The 24,457-nt window shown below is 36.5% G+C and overlaps 1 protein-coding gene across 2 annotated transcripts in view; it reads left to right on the top strand.

Moving 5' to 3' along the window:
* The window catches only part of KCNH5 (potassium voltage-gated channel subfamily H member 5), a 207,099-nt gene extending 187,061 nt beyond the window's left edge, over positions 1-20,038 (top strand). The window contains exon 11 of one of the 2 annotated variants that reach the window (XM_034433549.3): positions 18,663-20,038. In XM_034433549.3, coding sequence (XP_034289440.1) covers positions 18,663-19,607 — 945 coding nt within the window. In that variant the 3' untranslated portion in view covers positions 19,608-20,038. The remainder of the gene's footprint in view (positions 1-18,662) is intronic. The other variant, XM_034433550.3, reaches the window with a different exon arrangement.
* The last annotated feature ends 4,419 nt before the right edge of the window (positions 20,039-24,457 follow it).

Genomic DNA, 24,457 nt, shown 5'->3' with positions numbered 1-24,457 from the left:
TTTTTTTTTGTTAAAAATGAAAATGGGTTTCTGTTCATATGGAAGGAAAATTTTCTCTGCTGCTCCTTTTTTACAGCCAAACTGTTTTTGATCAGTGGTATGTGTTTTCTTTTTTTAAAAAAATCATTGCTGAAGAATGCAGGGTGTTTTTGAAAATACCTTATTTTTATTCTTGTTCAAGTCCCAGTTAATACATGAATGCTGCTTGCATGGGTTGTTGTCCAAATATTTTTACAGTGCACTGTGATTTCATTGCCTTGGAAATTGTTTGTATTTTTGTTTCCCCATAAGTATTGCAGTAGAACTACCAGAATATATACATATGAGTAAACTCTATCTAGCAGTATTTAATAATAATAAAGGAACCTGTAGCCCTTTGGGTAATTTATGCTTCCCACCATCCTTTCCACCATGTCCATTGATGAAGGATCTTGGGGCTTAGAATATAGCACTTCTAAAAGAACAGAGATTCCATTTCTTTTCATCACTGTTCCATTAGATATAGCCAAATGATTTCATTTAAGAAGGCTTTACTTAGCTTTGGAAACAGGAAATCACAACCTGCATCCCAGCAAAATAAATATAGCTCCCCTTTATATATTTTATCATCTTGCAATTTACTACATACCAAACAAAGGAACAAGAAAAATAATTTTCTGGAAGAATTCTTAATGTGAAGCAAGGAATAATCTGATAAGCGATTAATAGGCATTTTCTCACCTTTCTTTCATTTCTGCTTCCTTCTTAAGGGAAAATTATAGTGGATGAATATGATCTTCAGCATTTATAGAGACTTTCTCACAGGATTCATTCTTGCAGTTGTTAAAGGAGGTCGGCTGTTATAAGCAATTGTTTGACAAGGTGAAACCTACCATGTGTAGGTGATTTATGGATGGGAAATTCTGGAAAAAGTTACTGGGTACCACTACTGATATTAGGATTGCACTGGAAATTCCTTTCTAATAGTAAGAGGCTGCAAACTCATAGTCATTATGCTACATCATATACTAAACAAGCTGTATGCTCACGAGTTATTAGAAGCTTAAAAAGATTCCAAATTGCCATGCTAGACTCTTTTTCTCCTCTTATTTTCGCCATTAATTTTCTCCATCCCAGAATGTGTCTTTTTCAGGGAAGTAATAAACTGTTGATGCAATCTAGCTAAATTATGAAGGAGTTATACATGACAAAAAAAACAGTATTGTTTCATTTTTTTTCCACCTATCAACAGCCCTTGCAGCATTTTTTATAAACTCCCACTGTCTTTATTATACATTCCTTTTTGGGTTGTCTTTTGGGGTATTTTGGTTATTTCTAAATATCTTCTCTGCTATATAATTTGGCCCTCACAATTAACCTTTGCAAAGCAAATGAGGAAAAACAGTGTTTGCTATTAAAATAATCAGGTTGGGAATTGTTATATATTTATTGAGCTGATTTGATGTTTTTTTCATGCTGCCCAACTTCAACCAAATTATTCACAGAGAAACTTTTCAGGGCATACTGCTAAAAGAGGTCTTTTGTACGAGGAAAACACTTTTTCTATATCAACACTATATAATTTAGAGCTTCTGAGATTTGAAGATGTAGTTGAAAGACCCAATGTTTTTCACTGATTAATAAGAGAAAGCTAATTTTATTACAGAAAGTATATTTTGGAGGGGGAAGGTTAAGGAATTGACATTTGACATTATTTTGTTACTCAGGTTACAGTGATAAGGAACATGGGAGTGCCAGAGAAAAAGTCCTCTATGGAACCCTTTTATTCCAGAGGAACAACTAGGTATAAATGGTTGATAGAGAATATGTTCCATTAGAAAGATAACTATACTGATTATGTGCAAATATGTATGTATCTACGGTATGTGTGTATGTATGCATGTATGAATGTACACAAACACACACATATATATAATGCACAAAAATGTATACAATACCTATTAGGAAAACATACCACTCATAGCATTAAGTATATTGCAAAAAAATGCAAATGCTTAAGCCATTACACTATGCTTGCACACTATGAAAACATGCATATAAAATGTATATATTAGGAAAAGCATATAGGAAAAAGTAATACATAAGTAGTAAAAAGTAAGACCACACCTAGAATACTGCATCCAGTTTTGGTCACCACACTATAAAAAAGATGTTGAGACCCTAGAAAAAGTGCAGAGAAGAGCAAACAGGATGATTAGGGGACTGGAAACTAAAACATATGAAGAACTGTTACAGAAACTGGGCATGGCTAGTCTAGTGAAGAGAAGGACCAGGGGAGACATGATACCAGTGTTCCAATATTTGAGGGGCTACCACAGAGATTAAGGGGTCAAGCTATTTTCCAAGGCACCTGAAGGCCAGACAAGAAATAATGGATGGAAACTGATCAAGGAGAGATTCAATCTAGAAATAAGGAGAAATTTTCTGTCAGTGAGAATAATCAACCAATGGAACAGCTTGCCTTCGGAAGTTGTGGGAGCTTCTTCACTGGAGGCTTTCAAGAAGAGATTGGACTGCCATTTGTCAGAAATGGTGTAGGGTCTTCTGCTTGGGTGGGGGGTTGGACTAGATGACCTACAAGGTTCCTTCCAATTCTGTTAATCTGTTAATCATTTCTTTCTGCCCACCATGTACAGTAAATGATAATATCCTACAGAATTGCTGGTCAGCCTGGTAAAACAAAGCAACTAAATTAGAATTGGCCTTTTGTACAGTAATATTAACTTTCAGTTGGACAGACTGTAATGGGAAAACGTGGGTAGTAAAATGGAAAGGGGTTGCCATTCCTTTGCTCCAGCAGCAAGTCTAACCATTTTTTATCTCTCTTAAACAACACGGGGTGAAGAATTCTATCTGGGAGCCAAACGTGTCCTCTATCAAGTTTATCTTCCTATGTTTTGTTGCAATTTTTCCTATTTGTTCCAGCTTATTGCTACACACAAAGCTGAAAACAAAATTGCATTTTTCTATCCCTTCTTATTCAATTTGATGCAGGATAATTTGCATCATATTTCTTAGGTCATTACCTTCTTGTATTACACCGTCCTCTCTGCTTTTCAGTATTTCACAGCTGCATTGACTTCTATTCATCTTCAAAGTAGAACTCTTCCCATTTGACTACTTTATGTTCAGAAGGGTGAAGGCCAGGATATTTCTAGTGGAAATACCTCAAGGTGATGGAAATATATCTATCAGAAATTTAACAACCTCAGCAGTAACATTGTCCCTCATTAATAGTTAAAGAAGTTGAACAAAAACACCAGGAGAAAGTAAACAAGAAATTTGCAAGTACCATGAGAATACAATTTATTAAAATGGTTTTTTTAACCAGGAATAAAACTCATTTCAGAAATTGGGAGGCAGCTTTTGTAAGAGGAGTTTTAAAAATGCAGTGCTCCGCTCCTCTTCTCAGAGCATCATTGGTATAAAAAGCAAGATTGTTTTGTCAGATGCTTCTCTTCATTCTCATTTTAACACAGTTGCAGAGAAAGAGATTCTGGAGGAAGGAGTTCAAGGATCTGATCAAGATGCCCAGTGATCCCTAAGTTTCTTTTTGAGTATTATTTGCATTCTTAGGTGGACAGAAAGCTGACCAGGTGACATTACTGGCTGATCAGATGGCTATTGCAAACTTATCTCAAAGAGATCCAATCCACATGGAACTGACCCAGATTCGGAAATAACATTTCGAGAACATTGTCTTTCACCAATGTGGTGAAATTTCCACAGATAACCCTTCTAAGTAGATACAGATATAGTAAAGCAATTCGGCCACGTTTACTGGCATTTGAAAAAGACTAATTAATTATTCAAAATTCTTCCTTCAATTGAGGTTAGACTTATTTATGATTTTTCTGAAATGTTTTCAGAATTGATTCATACAAGATAACATAAGATCCATCTCTTAGACACTGCCTCTAGCCTTAACCAACTTCTTTGTGAGAGGTTTCCAATATATATTCCACACTGAAAAAACTAGTCGTCCCTGGTACTGAGTAAAGGAATAGAATTACTTTCAATAATTGATACCAACTTAAATATAAAGCATTAAGCTAAAACAAATCAGTAAAACCCAGCTCTTGATTTACTAAAAGGCTTCCATTTGATTAAATTTTGTGCTTATAGAATCTCTTTACAGGGACCATTAAGATGAAGCAATAAATCAAAGAAAAAAATTATCTACTAGACAATAATAATTGTGTTCAGGCAGCTGAATTCTGTAATATATGTAGAGGAAGCTCAGGGTCAGATTATGATATAAGAGCATCTAATGAAGGAACTTGGCTAAAGACAGTAATTTGGTCTTTGCTAAACTTTAAAGGGGTTCTTTGTTTTGACGCAGCTTGAACTCAAACAGGCTTTGATCCTGCTTCATGAAGGAATACCTCACCCAACCTCTTTTAAAGAGCAAAGTCTGCACTGCTTAACTTCATGTTGCTCCAACTATGTTCTTCAGAACTTTCATAGACCTGAATAGGCTTCTGAAGTCAATGGAAGGACCAAGGAGGCTCCCAAACTGACACAAAGTACTTTAAATAGGTAAAACTCATAACCAATTGGTCTCAAGCATTTCTTCTCCATTATGAGGCATCCTTGTGAAGTTGTAAATCATCATAATAATTGTTCAGTGATAAAAGAAGCTGAGATATACTAGGTGCCTTTTTTGGGGAAAAAATAGATATAATCATCCATTTTCAACCAACAAGAACAGAATTGCATGATAAAAAAAGGAAGTTGAACTAAATAAAAATTTAAAAAGAGAGTTGACTAGATTCGTTGTGGTGATTTCTCTAACAATTGTGATTAGGATAATGCAAGATTTTAGGGGCATCCTATCAATTAAAAGCACGGAATGAGTATTTCTAGAATTGACTGTAAAAGTCAAAGCTGAATAGCTACTGACCTGGGACACCATTGCTTAAGAGCATTCTTCCAAATCATTCTAACAAGGCAAATATTTACATTGGTGGGAGGTTTCACCATCAGTTTCTGTGGCCCAGGGATGGCATATACCTTTCAACCAGCACTGGTAGTTCCAGGTTATTTATTTATTTATTTTTATTAATCAAATTTATATAATCATCCATCTCACAAAGGCAAAGGCAAAATTATGGACATGCATAGTAACCTAAATAGCTGTAGACTGCTATTACTAATAACTCTGTTAGCAGCACTGAAGTAAATCTGGAATAGATACATTGAAAATAATAATATAAAAACATCGCCATCTTGCCTCTGTAAAATTTTACATTTTTGTTACTTCCTTCCCCATAAAAAGTATTTTCCCTTTTTTCATCCAACTCACAATCACAGAATAATTTCAGATGAAAGGTTCATGACTACTAGTTTTCTATTCCAATTTAGAGAAGAAATTTCAGGGCACAATAATCAGGTTGCATTTAGGATAAACAAAACAAATTGGCACCATGTGTATTGCCAAAGCTAGTGAATAAAAGACTCAGTAACATTATGACCTTAGTAGCAAGAAAAGCTAAACCCTTACATTGGGAAAAAATTTCAAACAATAGGCTTCTTAAAATGTGAACATTCATCAGAGATAAAGTTGAATATAATCCAAATGTCAGCTGCAAAATACTGTAAGAAACAATGGCTTTGAAAAACAATGTTTTTTTTTAACCACAGTATAATTGGATCCTAAGGGAAACATTTTGTGCATCAACTCTGGTGGGAAAAATAGATGGGGAAAGAAAAGGAAGAATTTTGAGTATAATAAGTTAAAACTCATCTTCAAAAATTGGCTAGTTTCCAAGACAAGAAGCAGTAATACTGTGACAAAAGACATAGAAAAGAAGACTTCACACTCTGTGAAAAGTCAGATTTTTTTCCCCCTATTGTACATTTGTGTTTCTCTTCCTTATAGGATGGGTATGAAATTAACCATGGTGTTAATCCATCAGGATGCTTTCGTGCCTTGAAAATTAGGGCTTGAAAACGCATTCCTCTTGTCCAGTGAGACTGGGAATGGCTGCTTCTTGATTCCCTTCATGTTTCTAAGGGGTCCAGATCAAGGGAATAAATGCTAACATTGTATTACAGAAGTAAAAAAATCTTTGGTGGCTGAGGTTAGGTTTGGAACTTTGAGAACAAATGGTGAGACAGCAAAGTTGCTTGGAGCCACTGAAAGCCTTCAGACCAACATCTGGAGAACTTCAGAAATAATTTTCAAATAGAAGGATGAAATGACTTCAGATCAGTTGAATTTGCACCCTTCTGGATGGTAATGAAGTCTACGGAAGTCTATCTGACTATGATGAACACAGACAGCTGGCCCTCTTCCCTTTAATTGAGCAGGGCAGTGCCGTCTTATCGTGCTCTGGTGTATAAAAATCCACAGTTGTGGCACAACCAAACAATGGGTGGAATAAGAAAGCTTATTACAACTCTAGAGAAAAAAAATGTCCCAGATTTTCTCCATATACAATTCCTCTAAGCGGCCCATGGAGGAATAGTTTGCAAGAATCATTTTTAGTCTACAAAAATGGTAACATGAAACACTTCAGATGTTTAATAAAATGTTCAGATTTGGAAGATTGCCTGATTGTGCTGTCATCCATTTTCATTGTATAACCAAGAGCAAGTCTCTTATCTACCCAAGTTGCTGTATAATTTAATACGGCTTATCTAATGGCAAAAATGTGGTGTATCAAACAAGGGGGATTGCACTCAATTTATCTGAGGGGACAATTGGAACATATAATGGAATAGTTTGCTTTAAAGACCAAATTGAAAAGCAAAGCAATTTGAAATGGAGTTTAATAGGAACAAAAATGTAACACTTTAGTTCTCCCATTATAGTTTTTTACTTAATGGGATGAGAAATAGGTAAAACAAAGCAGAAGGAACTTAGCATATAGCATGCCAGAGGCCTTTTAATTATTTGCAGCTCCTCATTCTGGCCGCCAAATAATTTCCATTTAGTGATTTTAGAAAAAGGTGGTTGGCAATACCATATAGACTTAGGGCCAAATGTTGTAACTGGAAGATAAAATATGGTCAGAGGAGAAGGACATTCTCTCTTGGGAGATGGTTGTGGGAGGGACTGCTGTGATTGATTGACATTGTTGTTATGGTTTTAATACACTGTTACCTTTGCACTGAAGTGGTACCTATTTATCTACTCACATTTACATGCTTTCAAACTGCTAGGTGGGCAGGAGCTGAGGCAAGTAATGGGAGCTCACCCCATCACATGTCACTTGGATCTTGAACCTGGCCATCAGCTTTCTAATGACAAACTCAGCATCTTTACTGAGCTATCCCACCCCTATCTTCCATTTCTATGGTTCTATAATTCTACATCTCTAAAGATAAAAGCTAAAAGGAAGCTCTCTCACTTTAGTAAGAAGTTCACAAAGAAATTGGAAGAGGGAGAGAGATAGAATGAAACCCTAACTTTCCATCCCTTGGAGTCAGTAAATTATCAGGTGCTGAAGAGTCAATGCAACTTCCAGGCACACTTCCAACTGAACTCAGGTACCAATAGAAGAGAATATTTGTAGCTCAGGGCTGAACTTGGTGTCCTTAGTGGTCTCTGAGCTTGGTGGTTTTCTTGCAGATTTTTCATTACCAAATTAGGTAACATCATCAGTGCATCAACCCAAGTAATTGTGTGATCATTTTGTGAGGAAATTAGAGGAAAAGAGCCTTAAATACTAGCACATGTTTATTGTCAAAACTTTTTCTCACCTAATAATCTATTATTCTGAGCCTACAGTGGCCTCTGAGAAGCTCACAAGCAAAACAGGAATGTAATATCAATCTCTTGGACAAGTTTCCTAGCAGCTGGTGTTCAGATAATATTGCCTCTAATACAGGAGATAATATTTAATTATAATTAGTCTTTGATAGCCAATCTCATCAATCTAATGCCATGCAAATTATTCCCTTTTTAAAAAATCTGCCATCGGATCTTTATGTGATTATTTTGTTGAGCTAGTAGACTTTCTTCTCCATAGTTGGAATAACCTCACACCATTTTTATGGTCCATCAGCCAATTTGCTGGAGAAAATGCAATTATACTATAGCTGAAAATAGGAAGTTCAGAAAGTGCAAATTTTGCCATGAATGCATTATGTATATCATTGCATATCAGTATACCAGCTTCCATTTCCTAGCTCTCATCTGCAAAACAGAAGCCTATAGTACAGTGTTAAAATAATTTCTGATTAACATAAAGTGATGTACATCTGAAAAACAAATGAAAAACAACATATTGAGACAAAGGAAATATACTTCTAGAAAATCCAGTTAAATCCAGTTAAACACAGCAGCTGTAAATTTATTCATACATCCCTGAAATAACCTCTACTGAATATTATAGGACTTATTTTCATAGAATTGCATGGTACTAGGTTTTGCTAGAGAATTTGATTAAACAAGCTGAGATAATTCTTAGTTCTTATAGTGGCATGTAGATTATAGTATTCCTACATCAGTTCCTACATCCAATATATCAGTTTATATATTCTCTGAATTAGTTGGTTGAGTTCTTCCTAGGTCAAATATTTCATAAGAAAATACAGGCATTTCAAAATGCTGATTAAAAATATGAACATGTATATATGTAAGCATAGGAATATAAAGTTAAGGACGAGCTTAGGGAGCCTAGTTGTGATTCTTTTACTTGATTATGGCTGACAGTTTGTTGTCTGATGGATTTCTTCTGGCAGGTAAACCGTTGATCTTCACATCTTTTGCCCTCCACTCGTAGCATCCCAACTGTGCCTTCTGCATTGGTGTGTAAATGCTCCACAGTATTCTTCTTTCTCTTTTGTTCTTTATCAGGCTTTGGATAGTGCCAAACAATTCTCTTCAATCCAATTTCACTCTGCCAGCCCTGTTATTCTGTACTAACTCTAACAACACATCAGCAGCAGCCATTTGCTATCTACATCCAGTTGATTGCTAGGCAACTTCCAAAACTCCATCCGGTTCTTTTCCTTCCCAGAATTCTTCCTGTCTCCAGTGGGCAGCTAGAATAGAATAGAATAGAATAGAATAGAATAGAATAGAATAGAATAGAATAGAATAGAATAGAATAGAATAGAATAGAATTCTTTATTGGCCAAGTGTGATTGGACACACAAGGAATTTGTCTTGGCGCATACGCTCTTGGTGTACATAAAAGAAAAGATACATTCGCCAAGAATCATAAGGTACAACACTTAATGATAGTCATAGGATACCCATAGGATAGTCAATATAAATCTTAAGGATACCAGCAACAAGGTTATAGTCATACAGTCATAAGTGGGAGGAGATGGGTGATAGGAACAATGAGAAGATTAATAGTAATGCAGACTTAGTAACTAGTTTGACAGTGTTGGGGGAATTATTTGTTTAGCAGAGTGATGGCGTTCGGGAAAAAACTGTTCTTGTGTCTAGTTGTTCTGGTGTGCAATGCTCTATAGCGTCGTTTTGAGGGTAGGAGTTGAAACAATTTATGTCCAGGATGCGAGAGGTCTGTAAATATGTTCACAGCCCTCTTTTTGACTCGTGCAGTATACAGGTCCTCAATGGAAGGCAGGTTGGTAGTAATTGTTTTTTCTGCAGTTCTAATTATCCTCTGAAGTCTGTGTCTGTCTTGTTGGGTTGCAGAAACAAACCAGACAGTTATGGAGGTGCAGATGACAGACTCAATAATTCCTCTGTAGAACTGTATCAGCAGCTCCTTGGGCAGTTTGAGCTTTCTGAGTTGGCGCAGAAAGAATATTTTTTGTTGTGCTTTTTTGATGACGTTTTTTATGTTGGGTGTCCATTTTAGGTCATGAGATGGTAGAACCTAGAAATTTGAAGGTCTCTACTGTTGATACCAAGATTAACACCAAAATTTGTCATTTGCAGTCTCCCCTTTCTTAAGAAAGCAAGTAAATCTTTGGTCTTCACATTTTTTGCCCTCAGCTCATAGCATCCCAACTGTGCCTTCTGTATTGGTGTGTGAATGCTCTGTAGTATCCTTCTTCCTCTTTTGTTCTTTAGCAAGCTTCTTTGGCTACTGCCACTTGATCTATGAGAATCACAACTATTACCAACTGTCAGGAAAGCAAACTCAAATTGTTTAGGTTTTTTTTAAAAAATGCCATAAGATCTACCATCATTCAGTTTCATTTAAGAGTCCCTAACTTCTTGTATTTAAACAATGGATACATTGAACCAATAGTAGCGGTATAGGAATAAATCAGCAAGAAGCCACGATTAAAGGCAGGTTTGTCATAATGCCTGTTACAATATTACTGAAACACTTTTTCTTACAGAGTTATTATTGTTCCATGGATGATAAATCCTGGTTCAAAAGTGGAATGACTCCCTTGAGTTGAGATCAACTCCTGATAGTTATATTCATGGAAAACTGGATAGTTTTCTTGCTGGCACTACATAACTGGTTTGTTCTTGCCTTTTTCTGGGCTGTCCTACTGATTTCCCAGCATGGAATGCTGCCCTGGTGTTTCATGGTTCTTTCTCATACAGATATTCCCTGGATTCATCCTTGCTTAGCTTTTGCAACCTGACAAGGTTGAGTAAGTATTGTCCTCTTTCTGGGCAAATCCTAGGTACTTGGAAAACATTTCTTTCATGTCAATCTGTGTACAGCAGCAGACAATGAGACCCTGGCATAATTAACCAAATTTCCTCTCATGGTTCCTAGCCATTTCTAACGCCAGCGGCTCCATGTAAAATTGCTTTTTTTATTCAGCCTCTTCAGCACCTCCCAGTAGCATTTTATAATGTTCTCCAATTTTTACAGAAGCATAATGAAACAAAATGTAACAAAAAAAAAATCCAAACCAGTCCACCAAGCCCTTCATTATTGCCTCACTTAATGGCATCATTAGACTTGTTTACTTACTTCTCATATTATTTTTGTTGTTGTAGTTGAGCTGCTTTATAGCTCTGGGCATAGTCATCCCACACACAGTTATCTTTGATTGCATAAAAGGAATTAGATTGCTGATAGGCAAGGCAAAATATGCCGGACCAGTTCTCTGTCAAATAAAGATGAGAATATTTTTCAGCCACAATGCACACAGATTTAAGGTTTAAAATTGCACACATATCATCTGTATGAATAGAAGATGTCTGAATTAATTGGGTTGTTTTTTTTTTCATTAACCACATAGAAATTCTCCTTTTCACCTCTGACAGGCATGATCAAAAAAATCAAGATGACAGCCATGACAATACAATCAATCCTCCACCAATTTTTTTTTTTGTACATAAAACACATTCAGCAATTCGATTGCACCATTGTTGTAAGCTGCCCAGAGTTGCTTTGAAATGAGATGGGCGGCAAATAAATTTCATGATAAATAAGTTGTGATCACCATTTTTCGTTTTATTTTTATCATCTCCTGTAGACACTCCAAGGTTATGGTGTGGCACATGCATGGCTTGTAATGATGTGGGTAGAACAGAGAACAGAGAAAGTTGTAGGAGCCAAGAGTGAAAATTTGCTATACAATCTGGCACTGACCATTTTAGTTTGATTCTGAAATAGAGGACTGGAAAATAAGAAGAAACTTTCCTCTTGCTTCTGTGTATGATCTACCTTTGGAAGGTAGTCAACAACCTTTCCAATTTGGTCTCAGTAAAAATGCTCAAAATGGGGATGTGGTGAATTTGAACTTTAGTTTATGCAAATATGATTTTAATCTTATATACATTTTTTAAAAAAAATGAATTTCTATCATTTTTAGCAATTTTGACTTGATATTTTGAAATCCCCTTATTTTTATTTAAACCAGTATCTAGCAGTTCTGTGCCTACAAAACTGCCTTATAAATAATTTTATATAACATATTATGTTTAAGCATTGGTACATTTTGTAAAACTGAAATGCCCAGACCTTTTAAACAGTCATGTATGCTAACTGTTGATTGGTGCTGTACATCAATAGTCTGTGTTACATAATGGGGATTACTTATTTTTGTCCAGGAAAGTTAGCATTTCATTTGCAAAAACAAAACCATGCTCAGTTCACTGTTTGAATAATGCATTACGAATGAGGTTTTCTCTCACAACTTGCATTTGCAGTTTCTTAGCTGGAAACATCTCAACAAAAGTTTATTTTCAACCAATTTAATTGGTTGAAAATGGAATTGTATGAATACTGTTTGGGGGAACAGTATATGTTAAACAATCACCTATATAACCCTACATGAGATCCGGAAGACCTTGTAAAATTATGGGCGTTAAAAATGTCCCTTCCTTGCTTTCCTGTACATTCCCCAAGATCACACCATTGTCCACCCTGCATGAAAATGTATTGACCCTTTATGTAAACATTATAAAACTGATGTATATTTCTAATATAATCATGGTGTTAGAGTGGATAGTTCATGTCACCTTGACATAGACCCCATGACGCTTAGTTGAAATAAAACTTACAAAGATATAAATTGAAGAAAACATATTTAGTTAGAAACACCAATATATGAAATGATGGAATCAATGATAGGTCTTTGATAGGTCCTACACAGGTCTTTTTCTGTCACTATACTAGCTAACACAGTATTCAAAACATACTGTAGTATATAGTTGAACCTTTATTCTATTTTCCATCCACAAAATCTCTTTCTTAAGTCTCCTATTATTTTGGTGGCATTTCTTTCAGAAACAATGGCTTCTACGTGCTGCTGGCATAATGGGCTTCAAGTTGAGTTTCTGGTGATATTGTTGTCACCTATTGGTAGGCCAGAGATGGACAATTTTTACAGAATCAGGCAATGATGCTTATTCCCCTAAACATCGTCCAAGAGATTTGTGAGCAGGAATGAACTGACTCCTTTTATTTATTTATTTTTTAAAAAATTAAAGCATCAAATGAATAGGAACAAAAGATGGATGATTCAGATGTGTGTTCATTTGCAGACAGAAAATTAAACTAAACCAATATATCCAACAACAACTAAAATCACATGGCCTTTTAAGCAAATCTTTTTTCTCTCACAGTCATGGAGTTGTGGTTCTCAAGATCACATTATCAACACAGCAGAAATTGCAATATAATGCTTTTCAGTTGTCTACTGAACAACAATTGCATTTTGGAAATCAATCATGACCGTAATGTTTTAACTGCAAAACCATCTTGATTATAGATCAATTTGGGGATTCCTGTTTGCATGGAATTAAATTTTTGTAAGACTTCATTTTTGCTGTGTAAACCCTTATAAACTGCATAATAAAAAAGATGTACTTCAAAGATTTTCTAGAAATATGGGTTGGAGCTAAAAAGTGGTATGTGCTAAATGTTAAGTAAGGCCATGTAAGAACTTATGAATTTGGAAAGGAGGACAATCTGCTTTGTGTTGTCCTCCTGGGAAGCTTGTTCAAGCCAATTGTTTTTTAAAAAATAATTCATTTAGAAAAATTATATGACTGCCCAACTTACTCATGATGACTCCAAGTGGCTTACAGAAGTAATATCTCAAATACAAAACCCGATGAACCCCATCCCCTAGCAACAACAAGTATGGTGGGCTTCATACCACCCTGGGGTCCTGATGCCCATTGGCAAAACCATGTCTTCAGGGCCTTTTGAAAGAGTACCAAGATGGGTTCCAATCTTATTTCTTTGGAGATGATATTCCACAGGCAAGGAGCCACCACAAAGAAGGCTCTTCTTGGTCTTACTAGATAGACTTCCTTAACATACTCCACTTCACTGCTCTGGTGGGACAAGTAGATTAACTAGGACAAGACAATCCTTCAAATAACCTGGTTCCAAGACACATAGGTTCTAATTCTAAAGCATGAATCAAAGTATGAGGTTACACTATCCTCAAAGACAACCACACAAGGACTCATGTAACTAACTAATTTACCCATCAGGTCTGGCCTAACAACAGGACACCAAAAGTTAGTAGACTAAGGAAATTTAAGAACAAGTAAGAATTTTGGAAACAGTGATATGGAAAAGATTATTTGGGGACCTGTGCACATTAAATGGCAAAGGAACTCATAGTAAATGATGTATCAGGATCCCACCCACTTAATCATCTCAGCTCTTGAAGTCTGAAGTATAGATTTCTAGGCCCCTACATAGTATTCATTTCTTCCTCCAGCAGAAGATGTATGTCTGTTGCTGAATTACTTTTCTGAAGTACAGAAATAGCTGGTTGGTCAATGGTAGAAGCAGAATGGTCTGCCTACCTTGTTCTAAGGCAATTTTTAAATGCTGACCAACAACTAGACAAAAAGGCCAAAATATATGTGCTATGCCAGTTTCTGGAGCTGACTTTAATTAGTGCTTTTGTTGTTTTATTATCAGGACTACACTGAGTGGCCCAAATTTTAGTGTGTTTCTCTGGGCTGATCTCCACTGAACCATCCTATGTTAGGGACAAGCTGCTTGTTCACATAGTTCTCACAGAATATCCAAGTTTTGCTTGAAATGAGACTGGTGCCAGGATGGATTTAAAGTTTAGGTTGAATTAGATTTCATTTATCTAAAATATGTGAGGAAGACATGGCCAGGTACTGACCTTAGAGCAGATAATGAACTTCATATGGAAGAAGAAAGTAAATCAGTTTGTACAATATGATCCTGAACATGTAACCACAATTTTCAGTGAGAACATCAGGAATTACTTCAAAGCCTGAACCTCATTGATAGAAGACCAGATAAACTGTGGAATGAACTAAAAGCCTGCTAAAAATGAAGAAACAGAAAAAAAGCAAACCAGATTGTCACAACAAATCGTGAAAATTGCCAAGAAGAGAAGTCAGGAAAGACAAAAATCGAAGGAAGGAACTTAAGAAACAGTTTCAAAGAGCTGTTAGAAGAGACAAAAACAAAAAAAACAAAACCCACCCCAGTATTACAACAATATCTATAAAGATATTGAAGATGGAAATAGACATCTTCTTAACTAAGGAGGAGTTTCCAACCTTGAAATGGTATGCTAAAGAATAGATAGTAACCAATTTAAAGTTCAAAGAAAGATGGAAGGAGTATGCTGAAATACTGTGCAGTAGAGAGGCTAATATCCAAAGTATTTAAAAGGTATTTCTTATCTACAAGAATCTCTAGTACTAAATAATTATTTTATTAATCATATTTATTATTAGTCATATTTCTATGCCGCCCACTCTCCGAGGACTCTGGGCGGCTTACACCAAAGACAGTATACTAAATAGCATATTGCCCCCAACAATCTGGGTCCTCATTTTACCCACCTCAGAAGGATGGAAGGATGAGTCAACCTTGAGCTGGTGAGATTTGATCCGCTAATCTGCTGAACTAGCAGTCAGCTAAAGTAGCTGCAGTACTGCACTCTAACCACTGTGCCACCTCGGCTTTAAGTTAAATTAAGTTAAATCAGCATTTTCAGAAGGCTATAGGAATTGATGGACTACGAAGTATTCTACATTATCTTTAATTTCACATGCTAGCAAAATAATGTTTACAATAATCCAATGCAGATTAGAGCCCTATATGAAAATGAGATGCCAAATGTTCAATCTGGCGTTACAAAAAGAAGAGGAACAGGTGACATTATTGCTGATACATACTGGATAATTGAAAGCCAAAGAATATCAAAAAGAAGACAGTATGTGCTTCGTTGATTTTACAGAGGCTTTTTTTGTGTGTCAATCACATCAAGCTATAAAATCCCACAAAATTTAATTGTTCTCATGCGAAATATATAGACAGGTCAGGAAGATACAGTACAGACAGAACATGGTGAAACAGTCTGAGTTCAAATTGGCAAAGGAATGAGACAAGTATACTCTCCCGTATTTATTTAATTTTTATACAGAATATATATTAAGGGAAGTTGGATTGAAAGAAAATGAACATGGTTTTAAAACTGGAGGAAGAACTATCAATAATCTGTACTATGCTGATGTCACTACTCTGAAAGCCAAAAATGCAAAGGAATGGCAAGCTCTAATAATAACAATTAACTAATACGGTGAAAAATGTGATTCAAAGTAAATATAACAAAGACAGAAGTAATGACAAGTACCACAGCCTGCTGACAATGGATATATTGAAATGGTAGATGGCTTCTGCCTTTCAGGATCATCCATCAAGCAGCGGTCAATAAATTTGTTGTAGGCTAGCATTTGAGAGAATAGCTTTGAAGGACTTTGGAAAAATATTGAGATGTTGTAATAAGTCGATACCTACAAGACAGAATGGTGTAGCCAATGGTGTTTCCTGTGACATTTTATGGAAGTAAAAGTTGAATAGAAAGACTATTGAACTTTGGTGTTGGAGAAGAGTCCTAAGAACACCATGGATACAGGTAGTTCTCAACTTACATCTAATTGAAAGTTCAAAGTTACAATGCCACTTGAAGAAAAAAGGGACTTATAACCATTTTTCATACTTTTAACTGTTGCAGCATCCCTGTGATCACATGATCAAAATTTGGATGCTTGGCAACAGATATCTATTTGTGACAGTTGCAGTATTCCGGGTAATGTGATTTCCATTTGCAATTTTCTGCTGTCCCTAAGTCTTGCATATTTTAATCGAGAGATATTCTAAAACTATGTGTTCTGTCAAAAGTTGACTGAAGACTTCTGTGGCATGATTTTTCATATTGAAATTAGTATTGTCTCTGGCACTGCAATCCATAAAGTAACAGGTGAAGCCTCAGGAAAGATCACTGTTTACTGGCAGATCCTATACTTGGTGTGTATCCAAGGGCCTAAAATCTGCTTTTCATAGCTCAAAATAAGCTGAGGACAAGTACTGCTCAATGGCACCTATTATCAGTTTGTTCTCCTATTTTGTGCCATGCATTTATGAAGTGGTTGTTTTGCAGATCTGTACATTGGAGAAACAAAACAACCACTTTATAAACGCATGGCACAAAATAGGAGAACAAATCCATCAGGACAAGATTCAGCACTCCAACTGCATTTAAAAGAAAAAGGCCACTCTTGAAGACAGTGAAGTCCACATTTTGGACAGAGAAGACTCTGGTTTGAAAGAGGAGTCAAAGCCCATCTATATCAAAATTGAAGAGCCCTCTCTCAACAGAGGAGGAGGGATATGACATCATCTATCTCCAGTCTACAACACAATCCTTTCAGCTAGTTCCAGTAAAGCTCTACACCCATTTGCACCACTTAGGTGACACTGAGGACACAGATAAACCTCCAGATGGCCTCAACGACTCTCTAAAAGAATGTAAATTACCAACTTTCTGCAAGGAATATAAATCCTTCCATTCCCCACCATCTAGTCAAAGCTGAAGAAACTTCTTGGATGGGAAGCAAAATGTCTTCAAAGAATAACAAAAACGTCCAGTTGCCTCTTGAAAAAGCACCTTTGGGACAACCTTGACCTGGATGAATGAGAATCTCCATAGATATTTAAAATTTGTGCAGTCTCTCTATCCTCTGCTCATTTTCTTAACTCTCCTCAACCTCACCACCATTTTTTCCCTAAAATTACTTTAATATTTTTGTATCATGTTGTTTTTGTTGATATTTTTTGCAAACTCTAGCATTGCTGAATACATGCTTGTGTTTTGTAACTTGTCCAGAGCACCAGCTGTAGCAAGAGAGAGAGAGTGACATATAATTAAAATTTTTATTTGCTGTCCCCTGCAGCTTGGACTGCAGAAAGCAGCAGTCAAAGGAAGGAAACGCAGCTCTTAAATGAATATCTGTCTATTCTCTATTTGGGTCATATCAAAGAGATAAAATCATCAACCTGTTTTTCCCCCTCCTCCCCCCTTCCCCTCCCTCCTCCTTCTCCTCCTCCTCCTCCTTGATAGATTCTAACTGGCATAACTTGAAGTCCTAAATTATTGCGAACAATTGCAAAAACTGCAGGCTCTCATTGTTTCCTTATTATATTGGATACACTTTCATTCTTTTATTTAGAATAAAGGCAACTTTGATCACTCAACTGATATTCTGGATTAATTTTCAGCATATCAGATTCCTATCCTACTCGTTCATTGTGGTTTTGTCAAAAACACTCTTGCCTTCTGTACAACATTATTGAAATGCCAATAGATTTAATTGCTGTAAGAACCTTTATAATATATTGTGAGCAGGGCCTTAAGTCCTACCAGTTTCAGTTATAGTTTCTTCCTGGTAAACCTTTGTAAGGTTGTTTATAATTTCTCCATTTATCATATATCTTTGTATTAAATGGAGGTATTTCATTAGCTTCTGGAACTACTATGGTGAGTTTATTTTAGGCCATGCTCAAGAGTGGTCTAATTATAGTGTACCACAACCTATTTACAAAATCCCTGCTGCAGAATCCTATATGGGTTTATATTTTTCTGTCTTCATTGGAACTTGTCCTAAATAAATAGATGTTTTTGTTGTTGTGCTTTTGTGTGAATGTCATCATTAGGGGAAATAAGCTCTAACTTTCCCCAGGAAAGGTTATAAAATAGCAGAGTATGATGCAGTACATAAGGTTGGGGGATTATGCAGTTACAAAAAACGGATAAACTAAATTTAGATATCTGTATCCATCATCTAGTTTGTGTTGGCCAAATATCTTTAAATTCACTTTCAATAAATTTATTAAAAAAAAAACAAGTAAGGAAGCATTACTCTTATTAAACTTGTAATATATGTTCATGTTGAAAATATAGCTGCTTCACTCACAAAAGTTCATTTCCTTCTTACCATATAACTTGTTTATTTCCCTTCATTGCAGATTATTTTCCGAAAAATCAGTGATGTCAAGAAAGAAGAGGAGGAGCGCCTGCGACAAAAGAATGAAGTGACCTTGAGCATCCCTGTGGACCACCCTGTCAGGAAGCTCTTCCAGAAATTCAAACAGCAGAAGGAAATGCGGAACCAAGGGACGACAATCATTGATCCTGAGAGGAATACCCTCCAGGTGGACACCCGAACCATGCAGAACGGTGCTGCCATCACTGGCACAAGTGTGGTCACAGTATCTCAAATTACACCCATCCAGACATCATTGTCATATGTGAAAACCAATGAGGTGGTCAAACCAAACAACAGGGATGCCACAGAACTCAAACCTAATAGCAATGGTGACCCCAAATGTCTCAAAGTTACCAGCCCTGTCAGGATGAAAAACGGCAATGGGAAAGGATGGCTTCGATTAAAGAACAACATGGCAGGCCAGGAAGAGAAAAAGGAAGAGTGGAATAATGTCACCAAGGCAGAGTCGATGGGGCTGTTGTCAGAGGACCCCAAGAGCATTGACTCAGAAAATGTAACAAAAAACCCACTGAGGAAAACAGACTCCTGTGACAGTGGGATCACAAAAAGTGACCTTCGTTTGGACAAAGCTGGGGAGAACCGTAGCCCCCTAGAGCACAGCCCATGTCAACCAGATACAAAACACCCCTTTTACCCTATCCCAGAACAAGCCTTACAAACTACGCTCCAGGAGATCAAACACGAACTCAAGGAAGATATCCAGCTGATAAGCAGCCGGATGGCTATCCTGGAGAAGCAGGTGGCAGACATTTTAAAAATCTTGTCTGAAAAGAACACATCGCAGACACCATCTTCAAAATCACATTTATCTCCTCAGCTACCATCACAAATACCTTGTCAGGACATTTTTAGTGTCTCAAGGCCAGTGTCACCTGAGTCAGAAAAGGATGAAATTCACTTTTAATATATTCCTATTTTTCTTTGTATACCAAGCGTAATGCTGTGAAATGGGCATGCACGCATACTCCTACACAGATGTACAAACACATGTCTGTGTGTGAGCGTTTGTAAGAGTGTTGGTTTGTCTGTATAGATACAGACCCACAGACCCAAAGAAAAAGAGATAAATGCAGAGTTGTAGTTTGTGTAGGTGTATATATAAATTATAAATATAAAAATATATTTTCACTTGCATTCAATATGACTTGAACATGAACAATGGATTTTGATATGTAAATATTGCATGTCCAGCTGGATTCTGGCCTGCCAAAGAAAACAGTTATTAACATAGATATTGCTTGTATAATATGCAGTTGACTGCATGCACACTTTCAATTATTTATAATATCTATTATAAAATAAAAGGATGAATTTTGTTTTAAAAAAAAGAGAAAAGGGGCATTGTATTGCTTAAAGAACAACAGTCATCTTATAATACCTGGATGAAAGGTTTTAAAATTATTGGTAAAAATAAGAAAGAATCTACTACAGGAAAATGCTTACTATTAGTGTTATGTAATCATATACTGATTCACTGAAACTTGTTTATTTGAAGCACAATCTGATGCAGCTAAGTCCTATTAAATACAGTGAAACCTATCCTTGGGTAAGTATGAAGACAACTGTATCACTGGTCACTGGTCCATATATACAGTACATATATATGGAATGCTGCATAACAGATTAAAAATTGAAAACATCTTCCTTATTTAATTTCACCTATTTAATTTTGGTGTTGGCCCCAACATACAATGATTATACAATGATGCCTGTCCTCTGAAAAGGTTCCCAAGGTACATTTACTATATAAGAAATATCTGGTGCTAGTAGCAGAAAAACACCTTTTCCATACAAACATGGGCTTAAAATATATTTTTTTTTAAAAAAATCATTAATTCAGGCAATATTGTTTTGCAGGGATATGTCCCTGCAAAACAATATTGTTCATGCTTCTTCCTTCAGTATACTTGATGGAACAAATGATAGATCTTAACCTATATGTATGTACATAAATATTATATGTAAGCATCTCTCACAGATTCCTAGTTCATATTTCAGGCAATGTTATCTTCTCAAAAGCGTTGCTTCCTGGGGATGGCTTGTTTTCCTCAAAGCCCTGCGCCCTAAATTAAGTAGAGTTACAGTGGAGTATATTGCTTTCTATTCTTAATCACAAAGGTTCCTCTGTCAGATTTCAACAAGTCCTACTATCTTTTGTATCAAAGTGGTAGAAATCCACAGCAAAAAGAAAAGAATATTGCATAACTCAATGCAAAACATCTGCTTCATATATAGAAGGTTCCAGGCTAGATTCCAAGCAGCTCCAGGTAAGGTTGGGAGGGACTCCGATTTGAAACCCTGAAAAATTGTTGCCAGTCAATCTTGACTTAAATAAACTGACTTAAGGCTGACCAAAGCAAAATCACGGCACATGCAAATCGCTATTGCTTCTCTGAGGTCTCCTTGTAGTAACACCTAAGACAGATGGCTAGAACAGAAAGCTGGGGATTAAGCTGCTCCAGAGAGCCAATGAAGCAGTGACTATGGTGGCAGATCATGTGCCAGTTTGAGGGCTTTGCCCAACCCACAATCCAATTCAATATACCACTCATCTTAGTCTGCCAATGATCATAGGGCTAGTTCTTCAAAATATAGTAACACTTTTATTTTTATTTTTTGTTCCAGAGAGTGTTCACTGAGATAGGACATACTATTTCATAAATCATCACATTTTAGGTGGTAGTTTTCTTTGACCATTTCCTCCAAGCTTGCCTCAAATTTTCATAAAAGATTCTACCTCTTTTCATTATAAAATCAGCTCAGCTCAGATCAATATTCAAACATCAATCCTGAATACACGAATTCAAACCCATTTTGCTATCTCTATTCCCAAAGGAATAGAGGCTCTTGGTTGAATTATGTGTCCTTTTTCCTAATCTCATGATTATTTGATATGACCAGTAGCAGCTTTCCAGAAGGTCCTTCATATTTAAATATACTCAATTATTTATTTTCATACCATTTTTCAAATGTATTCCTATAATGTTACAATATTTTCTATGGCTTTTTGAATATGTAAAATGTTTAAATGTGAAATGAAGTGTACTTTAGTGGCCTTTCCCTATTGGTGCCTTGTGCTGGACTTTCTATCATGCCCAACTAACATTTGAAGTCCAACACAAATGGAGTAGATTGTTCTATACGTCAGTGTGATATTTCTTTCTTAAATTCTATTAAACATTCAGAAGAACTTCTACGGTCAAAACAGACACTTGGAAGGCCCTGAATATGTACTTCTTCCTACTTCATGTTTAAGGTGGTAACATTTTAACTCCAGTGTTGGGACTCAGAAAAAGTATTTAACAGTTAAGCTAATATTTGTGGGAAAGATAATGCATCCCATGGGTTGGTTTGCATATATGTGTTTGTAGTACTTGGGTCTATGGCTGAATGGTTATGAACCAAAGTAATAACACAATTCTTTGAGTCAAATTCAAGACTAAAGTTCTTTTGCAACATTAGAGAAGTGATTTGTGATTATCAAAAGATGACAATCTTCATGAACCTGTTTTAACTTGAGTTTTACTTTGTGCTTCAAACAAAAATGGTCCATTATTTGTCTGCCTAATCATTTGCAAATTCAAATGATATCCCTGCAGTTTGATTCTATATGATGCTTGATTGGGCGTAGTAGGAAGTCTAAAGAGGAAAGTTCAATAAATTGAATTCTCGTTGCAGCCCGAGACCTATGAGAGATTTTGCAAACCAGTCTACTTCACTTCTGATCTGGAAAATGAAGAATAAGACAGTTTTACAGTTGTTCTAAGCCAGGAGTGTCAAACTCAAGGCCTGCGGGCCACATCCAGCTCATGGTTGCTTAGATCTAACCTGCGGGGCCACCCTGGAAACAGAGAAGGACTGGTCTCTGATGCCTCTGCCAGTGAAAATGGAGCTCGGGAGGGCTACACGCGGCCCTCCCAGGCTCAGTTTTTGGCCGCAACAGCCTCCTGCAGTCCTCTGCCAGCAAAAACAGAGCTTGGGGGGGGGCGTAGTTGGAGGGCTCCATTTTTGCTGGCAGAGGATAGCAAAACAAACTAAAAACAAAACAAAAGGAGAAATGTTTCCCTTTTGCATTTGAGCAGGAGAAGGGAGAGGAAAGGAGAAAGGGAAAGAGGAAAGATGAAGAAAAAGAATGGAAGATGGGAAGCGAGCAAGGAAGGAAAAAGAATGAAAGAGGGGAAGGAAGAAGAAAGGAGAAGGAAGAGGGAAGGAAAAAGAAGAAAAGGAAGGAAGGAAGGAAGGAAGGAAGGAAGGAAGGAAGGAAGGAAGGAAGGAAGGAAGGAAGGAATAATGAGAGGGAGGGAAGGTCTCAGGGGTCCTGGCTTAGCATGTGGCCACCACAAGTGCCCTCGACACAAGTGACGTCAAACTGGCCATGGCCACTCCAGCCACACCCATCTTGGATCCCAAGGTCAAACACAACCCTAATGCAGCCCTCAATTAAATTAAGTCTGACACCTCTGTTCTAAGCTGTCATAATAGTGATTTACAGTGCACTGATGTTGTATACTATCCACCCTGCTCATCTTGCAATGTGGAAATGAAAAAAAATGGCTTTGGGACCACGGGCAAAAGGCTCTTTGTTTCTCTTTGCAGTTGTGGTGCATCCTAGAATGTAAATAGAATTAAACAAATTGCATTTTTACAAGGTGCTTTTAAAAAAATGCCTTCAAATCATTGTTGATTGCTTGGACAAATTCCTGTTGTTTTCCTGGCAAGATTTTTTTTTTTTTTTTTGAAAGAAAGTGATTTGCCATTGCTTTTTTCTTCCTTGGGCTGAGAGTGAGGGACTGGCCCAGTCACCAAGCCAACTTTCATACCTAAAGTGGAATTAGAACTCATGGTCTCCTGGTGATTGGCCCAAAGTCACCCAGCTGGCTTTGTGCCTAAGGTGTGACTAGAACTCAACAGTCTCTTCATTTTCAGCCTGGTGCCTTAACCATTACACCAGACTCTTTACAAGATGCATGCTTGTTCCAAAATGACCCAGGAATCATTTTTTCCCTTAAATTCTACCATTCCAATTATAGTTCAGGTGACTGAATGAGAAAGACATCCTGGCTAAAAGATGGGCATTCTTCCAAAAAAAGATTTTCTGAAATGAAGGCAGTTTGACACTTGGACCAGTGCCTAGTTGATGACAGCATGCTTCTTCTTCTATTTTTGGCATGGAGACATTTAGACTTGCAACATCAATCTGCTTAATTTTCACATAGATCTCCTAAGCCTCTGCAACGGAAACCATGTAGAGATTGTGATTTAGGAAGATTATATAAATAAAATTGGGGAATATAAGTCTTTGCTCAACCCAGGAGTTTGGTTTTCTAGACCAGATTTAGAATATGCCCACACCTTTTCATTTTCACCCCGATGATTTCTTTATTTCTGAAATAAAGGTGAAGGTAAAAAAAGGACTTAACTATTAAATTAATCAGAATCCTTGTCGATCTATTGCTAGTTAAAAGTGAAATTCTTTTTGATACCAATGAGCTAGGATAGTGTTCATAATCATGAAGATATTTTGCTGGATTGTGGGATTTCATTTTGCTCCAGTATTCTGATATGCAGGTAGCCAAGGTTTGGAATGGAAACTGAAGAATTTTAGAACTTACAGTTATTTTTCTATATATTATAATCATTTCTTCATTGAGTGCAGCTCTAGGTGTGATTATAGTGGATTTAGTTCTAAGCAGACTTATATAAAATTGATTTATATGCCCTGAATTTTCCACATGTCAAACTTTGTAAAAAGTT

The sequence above is a fragment of the Pantherophis guttatus genome, chromosome 1 (assembly GCF_059756535.1).
Source record: "Pantherophis guttatus breed Tessera chromosome 1, ASM5975653v1, whole genome shotgun sequence".
Taxonomy (NCBI): Eukaryota; Metazoa; Chordata; class Lepidosauria; order Squamata; family Colubridae; genus Pantherophis; species Pantherophis guttatus.
Note: the sequence above shows the minus strand (reverse complement) of the source record. Positions and strands in the feature narration are given on the sequence as shown.